The sequence below is a fragment of the Mesoplodon densirostris genome, chromosome 1 (genome assembly GCF_025265405.1).
Source record: "Mesoplodon densirostris isolate mMesDen1 chromosome 1, mMesDen1 primary haplotype, whole genome shotgun sequence".
NCBI lineage: Eukaryota > Metazoa > Chordata > Mammalia > Artiodactyla > Ziphiidae > Mesoplodon > Mesoplodon densirostris.
In genome coordinates, this window is record NC_082661.1 from 184,816,902 (window position 1) to 184,829,225 (window position 12,324).

General features: G+C 35.4%; 1 protein-coding gene across 1 annotated transcript in view; it reads right to left on the reverse strand.

Moving 5' to 3' along the window:
- LOC132498917 (microtubule-associated protein 9-like) overlaps positions 1 to 12,324 on the reverse strand; it is a 34,700-nt gene that overhangs the window by 16,105 nt on the left and 6,271 nt on the right. Inside the window, 3 exon segments of the mRNA XM_060113166.1 lie at positions 394 to 629; positions 2,355 to 2,448; positions 9,685 to 9,914. Of these exon segments, the coding sequence (XP_059969149.1) occupies positions 394 to 629; positions 2,355 to 2,448; positions 9,685 to 9,914 (560 nt within the window).

Sequence of the window (12,324 nt, forward strand, 5' to 3'; positions counted from 1 at the left end):
AGACATTTATTAAATTTTATAAAATATTTAAAAATGATATCCAAAGGAATATCCTTCACTAACTCAAAACCTTAGAAATTATTCCAGACAGCTGCATTTTTATAACGTGAAGACCTACAGAAACCTACCCACTTCTGGGTATGTATTTCTGAAACATTTAAAAGTATATTATGATCATATACTCTGATAACTTTTAATGAAATGTTGGGTTTTATTATTTTCACTGCAAACCTCCCCTGAAGTTAAAATTCTATTGAATAAGAATCACTTGACAGTATAATACCATTATTTCCACAGATAATTCAGATGTACCTAACATGGAAGATAAAATATTTAAAAGTTCTATTTTGAATTTTAAGCTGTAGTATAAAAGGTACAATTTTATATAAATACCTTTACAGACTCAGTGCATAAGATACTCTGAAGTTGAAATAGTGGTGGATCATCAAACGTTAAGTCATTATTCATAATCAGTTCAGCTTTCTCCTTTTCTTCTTCAAGGTCACCAGTAGTCACTTGACTTTCCTTGGGTTTCTCAAGTGTAGTAACAAAGTCTATCAAAAATGAGTTCTCTTCATTTTTAATTGATTTCAAGGAATTATGGTTTTCAGTGCATTCTTCATTCTGATCTATTTTGTGACAAAGTAACAGAACTAAATCTCCCTTCTGAATTAATAAGGTGTATAACAGAATCATTTGCTTTCTGCTAAATTAAAACTGTCTATAATCTATTTCTTGCAAAATAATAAATAGAGAAAACTATCATATTCAACTAGAATAAACTTTTTTTCCCAAGTGAGCTACAAAAGAAAAAAATGACTACTAAATCTACTAAAGCATTTGACACACCTTAGAAAATGGAAAAACAACCCTAAACCATAGACATGCCACAAGCCTTTGTTGGTGTATAAACCAAGTAAGTGAAATGGCAATATCTATTCTATTCAAAAGCCTGTGTTTCTTAGCTGGAGCAAGAGGCACAGATTTCTAAGATACTACAGTTACTAGCAATACACTTATAATACTGTACAGATGTAGAGAGAATCAAGAATCAATGCAGTTCTAGAAGAGGCCACCACACAGAGAATAAAGCCATCCTTTAGAGTTTTACTCCCACTAAGATGCAGTGTTGCTTCTGATACCAAAAGGGCAGGAAGGGAAGGCCTAGTACTTACCCTTTCAGTGCTCAAGGGACAGGCTTAAACTCTGGCATGGAGGATTCAGTTTTGCTTTTACAGAATTGCTTCTATTATTCTGATTCTACCACACTTTAGAATGTTCAACAGAAAATCAGTGCTTTCTGCGTTGATCACCAACTTTCAGTTCTACTAAGATCCACCTACTGGCCAACCTGTATCTTTACTATCAAAGTCTTAATTACAAGGCTTTCATTACAGCCATTTCTGGGGAACTCATTTTGAGGTAAGCTAGATATAATATCACTTTATAATTCCAGTTATACATTCATATTTGGAGACTACTTATGATTCAAAGTATCATTAATGGATTTTTTTAGAGCTGCTAATCAAAGTAATCAGTGAAAAGAACAAGGACTCTGGAGCCAAAGATTCAAATTATGGCTCCATCACTGACCTTGGATATGTTTCCCAATATCTTTGCACTTCAGTTTTTCTCATCTGTAATATGACAAAAATTATACTACATAGTAAGCACTTAATAAATGTAAGTTATACATCCCAGTCTTAAAAACAGCTATGCCTTTAGCTCTCATTAAGTTATATGTCATAAGACTAAGGAAAGGAACAATGTTAACTACTCATACCTCACACTTACTATGTGCTAATGATGGTTCTGTTCTACATGAGTTACATGGATTAAAACTAATTTAATTCTCACAACCACCCTACTCTTATTAATCCCATTTTAAAGAGCAACATACAGGGCCAGAAAGGTTAGTTACTGTCTCATGTAGTTGTACCTAGATTCAAATCCAGCTTAATCTCACTCTAAAAGTTCACCTAACCATTATGTTGACTATTGCAGCAACATCTACATAATAATAGTTCACATTTAGTGAATACTGTACTTGTGCCAGGAATTGAGTTAGTGGCTAAAATGTATAGTATCATTTAATTTTCACAATAGCCTTATGAGATTGGCCTTATTATAACTTGGGGGATTGAGACATTGAGAGATCAAGTTCTGCATCTGGTTAATAAATTGTTAATAAATTGCACATGGTTAATAAATTGTATTTTGGGGATTAAAACTCAGGCAAACACAAACATATATTTTCCCTATAACTGTGTAAAGTATTATTTCTTTTACAAATAACATTCTAAGCAACACAGAGTTCATAAATAAAATAAGGTAAAATAATTTGATATAATCACCTGTAATGGAGGCTTTTTCCCCAGATACTAGTGAAAAGGAATTTCCAAGACTTTCTTTAAGGGATGATGATGATAGACATGTTAACCATGCATCCTATTTAAAGAAAATGTATTTACTAGTAAGTTTAGTTCTCAAGATTTGTGGGAGGCAATAGGATTATTAAAACTACTTCATAACTCTGAAATCTGCATTATTAGTTTTCTGCTAAACACCAAAAGTAAGTCAAAGGAGGTTATAATATGCTTAACTTTCAAGCCTTTATATCTTGATCATTAAAATAGGTCAGGGTTTCCCTGGTGGCACAGTGGTTGAGAGTCTGCCTGCCAATGCAGGGGACACGGGTTCATGCCCCGGTCCGGGAGGATCCCACATGTCATGGAGCGGCTGGGCCCGTGAGCCATGGCTGCTGAGCCTGTGCGTCCGGAGTCTGTGCTCCACAATGGGAAAGGCAACAACAGTGAGAATCCCCCATACCGCAAAAAGATATATAATAATAAAAATAATAATAATAATAAAAGAGGTCACTAAGAGCTATTCCAATTCTTTAACTGAAACCTCTATATTTTCAAAACTCCTGCTGCTCTAAAATCAAATCTCAGAAATATTTAAGGTAAATATTTGACATCTCTTTCTCTAAGCATATACTTTATTAGAAAGTATAAAGGAAATAGTAGGTAAAAACCTAGTTTCAAACAAATATTACTTGTTGACCAAATGAAAGCAATTTATAAGACCAAGTAGACAGTTACTTCCAAATATTTTAGATAAAAAAACTACATAGGGGCTTCCCTGGTGATGCAGTGGTTGAGAGTCCGCCTGCCGAAGCAGGGGACACGGGTTCATGCCCCGGTCCAGGAAGATCCCACATGCCGCAGAGTGGCTGGGCCCGTGAGCCATGGCTGCTGAGTCTGCATGTCCGGAGCCTGTGCTCCACAACGGGAGAGGCCACAACAGTGAGAGGCCCGCATAACGCAAAATAAAATAGAATAAAATAAAAACTACATAGATTTCATAAACTTTAGTTTTCCTCAAAATTCCTATATCTGAACTAAAATAATTATTATATTTGAAATGAAGTACTTATATTTGTGTGCATAAATTAAACATCTCTTTATAGAATAATACTCTATTCTAAAGGTGATATTATAATGTAAGAAGTTTGATTTTGTTGCATAGATAATAAATTTTAATTTTCTTTCCCATAATATTTACAAAGAAAATTATATGTCAAAAGCAATAGAGAGAAACCATCTGGGCAGATGACAGAAGGGCTCAAACACTGGAGTCTACCCTGAGAAGAGAAGATTTACCCAAGGAGATTTTCAAGTTAGTCACCATTTTCCTGAGGAAATTCCCCCAAATGTGCAGCTTAGTAGAAGGCTGCAGCATTACTAGACTGGCTTGAGGGGTCAGAAGATAGAGTTTAGGACTAGAAGATCAGCCAATAAATTTGGAGAACAGCTGCAGAAGGCATGAATCCCAATATCTGCATATAAATCCACCTCAAACACTTGGCTCATCTATGCATGGCATGGGAAAGACCTCAGAGGGTCCTGTAAAATCACAGTAGCTAGAAAGTGAAAAAACTAAGCAGAGATTTCAGTCAATGTCAATGGCAAGGGAGACAGAGCTGGGAATTTGTCTAGCCATAATATCTGTGTGCTAGAACACATGTTCAGAGGAACATAACAGAATCCAGAATCTCCACAACATATAATTCATAATGTTCAGTAGTCAATCAAAAAGTTAATAAGTAATGTTAAAAAAAATGGTGACACATACTCATGAAAACAAAAACAACAAAACCACTCTATAGTAACCAAGCCAGAGATGACCCAGATGTTGCAATTAGCAAACAAGAACTTTAAAGTAGGGATTATAAATATTTTCAAGCACTTAGGAGGAAATATATACATAGTGGCTGAATAGATGGGGTATCTTATTATTAGATACAGAAAATACAAAAAATACCAATGGAAATTCTAGAGTTGAACACTACTGAAATTTAAAAAAAATCACTGATAGACTGAACAGCAGATCAGGAATGGTAGAAAAAGGCAGTGAACTTGAAGACAGAACAATACAGCTTATTCAATCTAAAAAAACAAAGGAAAAAAAGATTAAATAAGCATGAAAGAAATTTAGAGATCAGTGAGACATATCAAAAATTTCAGTGTGCATGTAATTAAAACAAGAGGAAGGAAAATAAAACAGAGAAAAAAATTTAACTTCCCATCTGCATGGAAATTATCAGTTTACAAATCCTGAAATCTCAACAAAACCCAAGCAGAATAAATATAAAGAAAACCACACCTAGGTACTTCATAGTCAAATTGCTGTAATTCTAAGAAAAAAGATTAAATCTTGAAAATAATTCTGAAAGCTGCCAGAAAAAAACGAAACATTGTATAATGAGGATAGCAAAATAAATTTTTGCTGATTTCCTAACAGAAATAATAGAGGCCAGGAACAATGGAAACCTATAAAGAGCTGAGGATAGGAAGGAAACTGTCAGCCAAGAAGTGTATATTCAACTAAGCTGTCCTTCAAAAATGAAGATAAAGTGAATATGTTTTAGATAAGCAAAGACGAGAGAATCCATCACTGGTAAACCAAGAAATGCAAAAATTAGTTCTTAAGATTGAAGGGAAATAACACTAGAAGGTAATCTGGATCTATAGGAAGAAATGAAGATCCCTAGAAATGGTATATATATCTAAGAAAACTATAAATGTTTATTCTTTTCCTCTTTTAGTTCTTTAAAAGTCTAAGACAAAAAGTTTAAAAAGCTCTTTAAAGAAAAGTTATAACTGTGTGTTGTGGAAATTATATCATATGTAGGTGTAATATACATGACATCAACAGCATGATGGATGAGGGAGTATATGGAACTATACTGTGATAAGGTTTCTATTTTAAATGTGAAACAATACAGTGTCAACTGTACTCTGATCATTTATAGATGCATCTTTTAATCCATAAGACAACTACTAAAAATATAATGTGAATAGGTATAGTCAAAAGGCAACAGAAAACTAATGGAAAACTAAAACCTATGTGATTAACTCTGAATAAAAAGTCAAGAAAGAAGTTATAGAGGAACAACAACTTTAATTTTTTAAAAATAGATAAAATAAATAGAAAACAAACAGCAACAAATTGGCCCTAAGTGTACTTACATTAAATGTATATGGACTGGATTTACCTGGTGGAGGATTGGTTAAGAATCCACCTGCCAATGCAGGGGACACGGGTTCAAGTCCTGGTGTGGGAAGATCCCACATGCCATGGAGCAACTAAGCCCATGGGCCACAACTACTGAGCCTGCACTCTAGAACCCGTGAGCCGCAACTGCTGAGCCTGAGAGCCACAATTACTGAAGCCTGTGTACATAGAGCCCATGCTCCACAACAAGAGAAGCCACCACAATGAGAAGCCCGCACAACACAACAAAAGGTAGCCCCCCACTGGCCATAACTAGAGAAAGCCCATTCACAGCAACGAAGACCCAATGCAGCCAAAAATAAAATAAATAAATTTATTTTAAAAAAGTATATGGACTAAACACTCATAAACAGAATAATGAATTCATAAGTAGATTGCAATTAAAAAGCAGATTGTCAGACTTGATAAAAAAGTAATACCAAACTGCTATTACAAGAGTCATTTAAAGAAAAATAAAAAAAAATTGTTTGAAAGAAAATGATGGAAAAAGTTATACCATGCAAATACTGAAATGTTGAAGTATCAGGCAAAACAAACTGCAAGATATGAAGCATTACCAGAGATACAAAAATTTCATAATGCTAAATAGGGTCAAGAACTAATAATGATGAATGTGTATGTGTCTAATTACAGAGTCATGGAATGCTGACAGAAAAAAAGGAAGTACAGAGAAATTCACAAACATAACTGGAGATTTTAACACACTCTATTTAGTACATGGTAAATCAACTAGACAAAAATTCAGTAAGAATGGAGAAGATCTGAATGACACTACCAACCATCTTGACCAAACTGAAATTACAAAACGTTATATCTAACACCTGCAGAACACACATTCTTTGTTAACACAAATGAAACTTTCACAAGACACACTTAGTCTGGGCCATGAAAAAAATCTCAACAACTTTAAAAAATGTGAATTCATATAAGATATATTCTTTGATCATAATAAAATAAAATTATAAATTTATGCAAGAATATATCTAGAGAAGATCTAAATATGTGGAAATAAAATCATTCACCATAAAATAACCATTTGGTCAAAAAAGAGATCACAAGGAAATTAGAAAATATATTTAAAGGAATGATAATGAAAATAAATGGCATCAAAAAAATTGAGTGCTGCTAATCAGTGCATTAGAGGAAAATTTATAGTTTTCAAAGGTTTTGACAGAAAGGATGAAAAGCTTAAAATGAATGGACACATTTTCTAACTTAAAGGTAAGCAAATTAAACCCAAAGAAAATACAAGAAAGAAATAATAAAGAGTGAAAATCAATGAAATTGGAAACAAACAACAGAGGAAGCTAACAAAGCCAACACTGGTTCTTAGGAAAGTTTTAACAAAACTGAGCAATGCCTATCAAAATTTAACAAGAAAGACAGAAAACATAAACTACATATTAGAAATGAAAGATGGAATGTCATGATAATTTTACTGTCATCAAAAGGATATGGGAATATCACAAACAACTTTATAAATTCAACATCTCAGATAAAGTGGACAAATTTCTAAATAGACATAAATTACCAAACTGATGAGAAAATCTGGATACCAAATATTTGCCAAAAAAAAAAAAAAATCAAAGTGTCAAAGACCTCTCCACAAAGAAAATTCTAGGCCCAGATAATTTCACTGGTGAATTCTCTCAATTAAGGGGAAAATGACACTAAACTTTTGGTTTCATACCAAACAAACTTTTAGAAAATAAAGGAGGAAGAGACACTCCCCAACTCATATGCTACGCACACCTGATAACATTATGAGGAAAAAATTATAGACAACCTCCATAAATATTGATGTAGAAATCTTAACAAAATATTAAAAAATCAAATCCCACACAGAAATGGTCTACAATGATTGACTAGATTTTATCCTAGGAATAATGAGTTAATTTAACATATAAACATAGAGATATATAATCATACACACACACACATGCACACACAAAGGAAAGGTGGGAAGTGAGGTTGTAGCAAGAAAGAAAATGTCACCCTTTCGATACCCAGCTGTGACATTTGCAGGAATGTAAGGCAATAGGGAGAGAGGTACAGTGTCATGTGAAAGCTTATACAAAGTTAAAGAGGCTTCAGCATAGTTGAATGTGGATGAAAATAGACTCTTCCAGAGCCAAAGATTATAGACATAGGAGAGAGAAGGGTTGGATAAAAAATAAATGGGAAATCCCTGAAAATGTGGGCTTAAAGAAGATTCAGAGCATGGTCAGGAAAATTTTATATTGAGGAATAAGTAAAATTTAGACTATTAAAAACAGAAGTATCTAATATACCCAACAAAGATAATATCTCTACAATATGGGCTATGTTATAGTCATTAAGGTGAACATAGTCTCAAGATCACCCAGCAACATGGAAACACTTCATGACCTAATGTTAAGAGATTAAACAAAAAAGCATGATACAAAACATTGTGAATGTTAAGATGACAAATATAAAAACAAGTATAGGAAAACAGCCCAAAAGGGGAGTAAGAATAATGAATATAGTTGTTATTAGGTGGTGGGATTATGGGTAGATATTTTTCAATTAAATTTTCTGTCATAATATAATGTTACTTTAAAAACATTAGAAATACTTTTTTTTAAATCAAGGAATATAGAATACAGCACAAAGAGCAATTAAAGTTAGGTATCACTACCAGTTTGAATAGTGTTCCCTCAAAATTCATGTCTATCCCAAATCTCTGAACATGATCTTATTTGAAAATAAGGTGTTTGCTGATGGAATTAGTTAAGATGAGAACCTACTGGAGTAGGGAGGACCCTAAATCAAATGACTGGTGTTTTTTTTTTTTAGAGAAAAGTGAGGGGAGACACAGAGACCCAGGGAAGAAGACCATGGGTTGATGGAGGCAAGGACTGGAGTGATGCAGCTACAAGCAAAGGACCACCAAAGATTTCTGACAACCACCAGAAGCTGGAAGAAGCAAAGAAGGATTCTTCCCTAGAGCCTTCAGAGGGAACATGACCCTGTCCACACCCTGATATTGGACTTCTGACCTCCAGAACTGAGAGAACTTCTGTTGTTTTAAGTCATCTAGTTTGTGGCAATTTGTTACAGCAACTACAGTGAACTAACACAATATCCACTTGGCCAGATGAATTTATTAAACATAAAATAATTGTTTGGTTTTGATAACACCCCCTCTTCACCTGATTTTCAGAACAAATTAGGACATAGCACATTGAAGTCAGGCAGATTTATATCAAATTGCCAGCTTTTCTGGTAAAGCTAACCTACAGAATGAGTGGAATCAGAGCCTTCTGTGCTCATACTTCTGACCTGAATTGGAGAGATTCATCTGTTTTGTTGTGATACAAAGGACTTCCTCTGTCTGCTTTTGTACCACCTCCCAGGGAGCAGATCTTTTCTCACATCAGTAGCACAGAGGAGTCAGGAGAAGAAGAAAGAAGCTTAGCCAGTACTGTTTAGTCCCTTTTCTCTGATCTGCTCAAGCAGATGGTGGAGGATGAATGTTCTTCCCATACTTATCCCTTCTGAAATGTGAGGTGGAACTTCTCTAACCATAGTGAAATGTAAAGACAGGTGGCCAAGTGTTCTTCCCTAAAAACAATACACAGTAAACTCCTGATGAAGTCCTGAAGGATCATATCTACATCCTTTCTGGTATATCCCCAAAAATATAGGACTGTGCCGTGAACACTCAATATACATTTGTTGAGTGATTAAAACCAAATGAATAAAATGACGCTGGCCATAAATTATACATTTCAAAGATATGTAAATAAAAACTCTTGCAATTAAAGTGTTGCATAGATTCAAAAAGGCAACAGTTTTTTTCACATTTTACTTTGTCTGAAATTGGATGCATCGTATGTTACAGTTTAGCAGTTTTCTTCTTTCTTAGCAGTACATAAAATAATGCTGTATTTTTGCTATATCTTGCAATTGAGTTTTAGATCCAATAAAATATATTTTTAAAAAGTTAAAATTATTTCCTTATCAATTGCTGAAGAAATCATGTAAAACACACACACATGCACGCACACACACAAATATTCTTTCTCTCATAATCAGATGCAAAAACCTGAATTAGAAACACAGTTTAGCAGTAGTGCAAACCTCAGGGTCAAGGTTTTCAGAGAATACATTTTCCTCAGTTTCTGGTTGTCTGCCATTCAGCCTTGGGAGGAACGATGGCGCAGAATGTGCCTCTAATTCTTCATGGAGGGCAGTGTCTTTGTCTTCTCCTAGCCTGTCTTTCTCCTCCCTGTGGCTGTGCTTTTTCAACATGCTCCTTGGCCGAGGTGAAGGCTTAAAGTGGTTGTCTGCTTCAAGGCTGCTGTTATTTTCTGCAGAAAAATACAATGTTTTAATACATTAAATACAATTTAATACACTAAAAAAATACATTTTTTAAATGGCCATGGCTTCTCCCACACTGCAGGTGCCACCACACTTCCCTCCTGTGCCCAAGGACCTTGGTTTTCTATCCTGGAGAGTGTAGAAGAAGCCCACACCCTTCTCTACACAGAACTCCAGAAAGTACAAGGAGGCGATAGTTCATAACCAAATAAATTTTTTTAATGGCTGTCATCCTGGAAGTAACTAATATACTTCACTTTTGTGAGTAGTTAACCCATCAACTCTCATAGTATTAAAAAAAAATTAACAAACAAAAGCAAACTGCCTGAGTTTCAGCCTTTATAAAATGAGGCAGTTCATCCATCAAACCTTTATTGAGTATCTGCTGCCAGGCCCCACACACATCACTCACATTAATGGACCTCAGAATCAAGACACTGGCAATGGCCCTGTCCAAGGATTTTAGAGGTTGGGAAAGGAGACGATTCTAAACAAATAAAATTATAAGACAAAGGTAAGTGCTGTTACAAGTATAAAGATGATGTCAGTACAGGGAGTAGAAGAGCTAAATGTCCCTGGAAGGAGGAACAGACAACTGGATAACTTGTGAGCTGCTGTTCTCTGAGTCCATAAAACCTCTCCAGCAGTTATTAAAATATCTCAGTTGCTATTTCATTACTTCTAAGTTTAAAACAACAGTCTAATGCTGGTATACTTCCAGCCCTCAAAACATGATAAGAAACATTTTACATGAATTTTTCCCTAAATTTTACCTGTTATACATATCCATCTCTCCATTGTTCTACCAATGTATTTTTGTGATGAAACTTCAAAACTGAACTAATGAATACCTTTATCCTTTTTATCTATAAGTGGAGTTATAAATCCTGCTAGAAGATTCTACAAACATACGTAATTGGAACTGCTATAAATGTTTCATTGCCAATTTTATGTATGTCCTAAACTCTGGTCAAATGTCCAGTCCAAAATCCAAGAGTCATCCTAGATTCCTCCCACAAAATCCAAAGAATCACAATACCCTATCCATTCTACTTGCTAAATTTCTCTCTCAATTACCCCACATTCTACATCCCCACTCTCAGTTCCTCATCTACTCTTGCCTAGATTACTGCCTCAGTGATACTTATAAAACACAAATCAGGTCACATCACTCCTCTCCACAAAATTTTTCAATGGCTCCCCATCAGCCAGTCTTACAGAATAAAAAGCTCATTGCCTCTGAACAATATAAAATGTTTCATGGTTTTGTCCCTGGCTACCTGTGCTGCCTTATCACTCACACACCCACTTATTAATCTGTCCTGAAATGCTGGGCTCACTGTCCTTCTGCAGCTGTGCCTCATCCCTCCTGACACCAGAGCTTGCCACCCAAGCTTTCCCTCTGTCTAGGATGTCCACTTCCTGTTTCTCCTCCTGACAAATGTTTGCCTGTATGTGGAACCTCAGTTTAAGCAGAATATTGTATAATGCCTGGTTTTGAGTCATTTTTTTTTATTGTGGTAAGAACACTTAATAGGAGATCCACCCTTTTAACAAATTTTCAAGTGCACATTACAGTATTATTAACTAAAGGCACAATGCCATAAGGCAGAGCTCTAGAACTTATTCATCTTGCATAACTGAAACTTTACATCTGTTGACTAGCAACTCCCATTTCTCTCTCCCTCCAGCCCCTCATAACCACCATTCTACACACTCTCTGTATGGGTTGCCTATTTCTGATATTTCATATTTGAATCTTGGTCTGACACTTATTAGCATTGTAAACTTACATGAATCAGATAACTGTCACACACCCCAGTTTTCCTATAGGTAGAATTAGCTAAGATTTGCTAAAGTGCTCATGGGACTTGAGTAAGATAATACATACAAAGCACACAACACAGTGTCTGACACATGGGAAGTGCTCAATGAATATCAATGATTATATAGACATTTCCTGTTCTGGTTTGTCCACCACTCCTGCTTTCTTTTTGGGTATCCTCTCCTCCTTTCTATCCATGTGATTCTGGTGGGTTAATAAATATCTCCTCCATACCTCAGTGAGAATGATGGGCACGTGATGCAGCCCCCTCCTTCCTGTGAAGCTTATCACAGAAACTTCATTTCCCCTGACCACAGCAGGCAGTCAGGAGGTAAGGATTTTTCTACTTGGAGTTGGTGGATATGCCTTTAAGGCCATGGAGCTGGAAGGATGTGATTTAGAGACCACTAGTGGCATTCTCTGCTGCCAAGTGAAGGGCTGTCTGAGACAAAGAAACCAAATGACAGAAAAATGGACCAGGGGATGGAGTAAATGGGGCAGTGACAGTGCAGGAGGAAATAATGAGAGGGTCAGGGAGGGAGGACAAAAGTAAAAAGAGAGAATCCTGATGA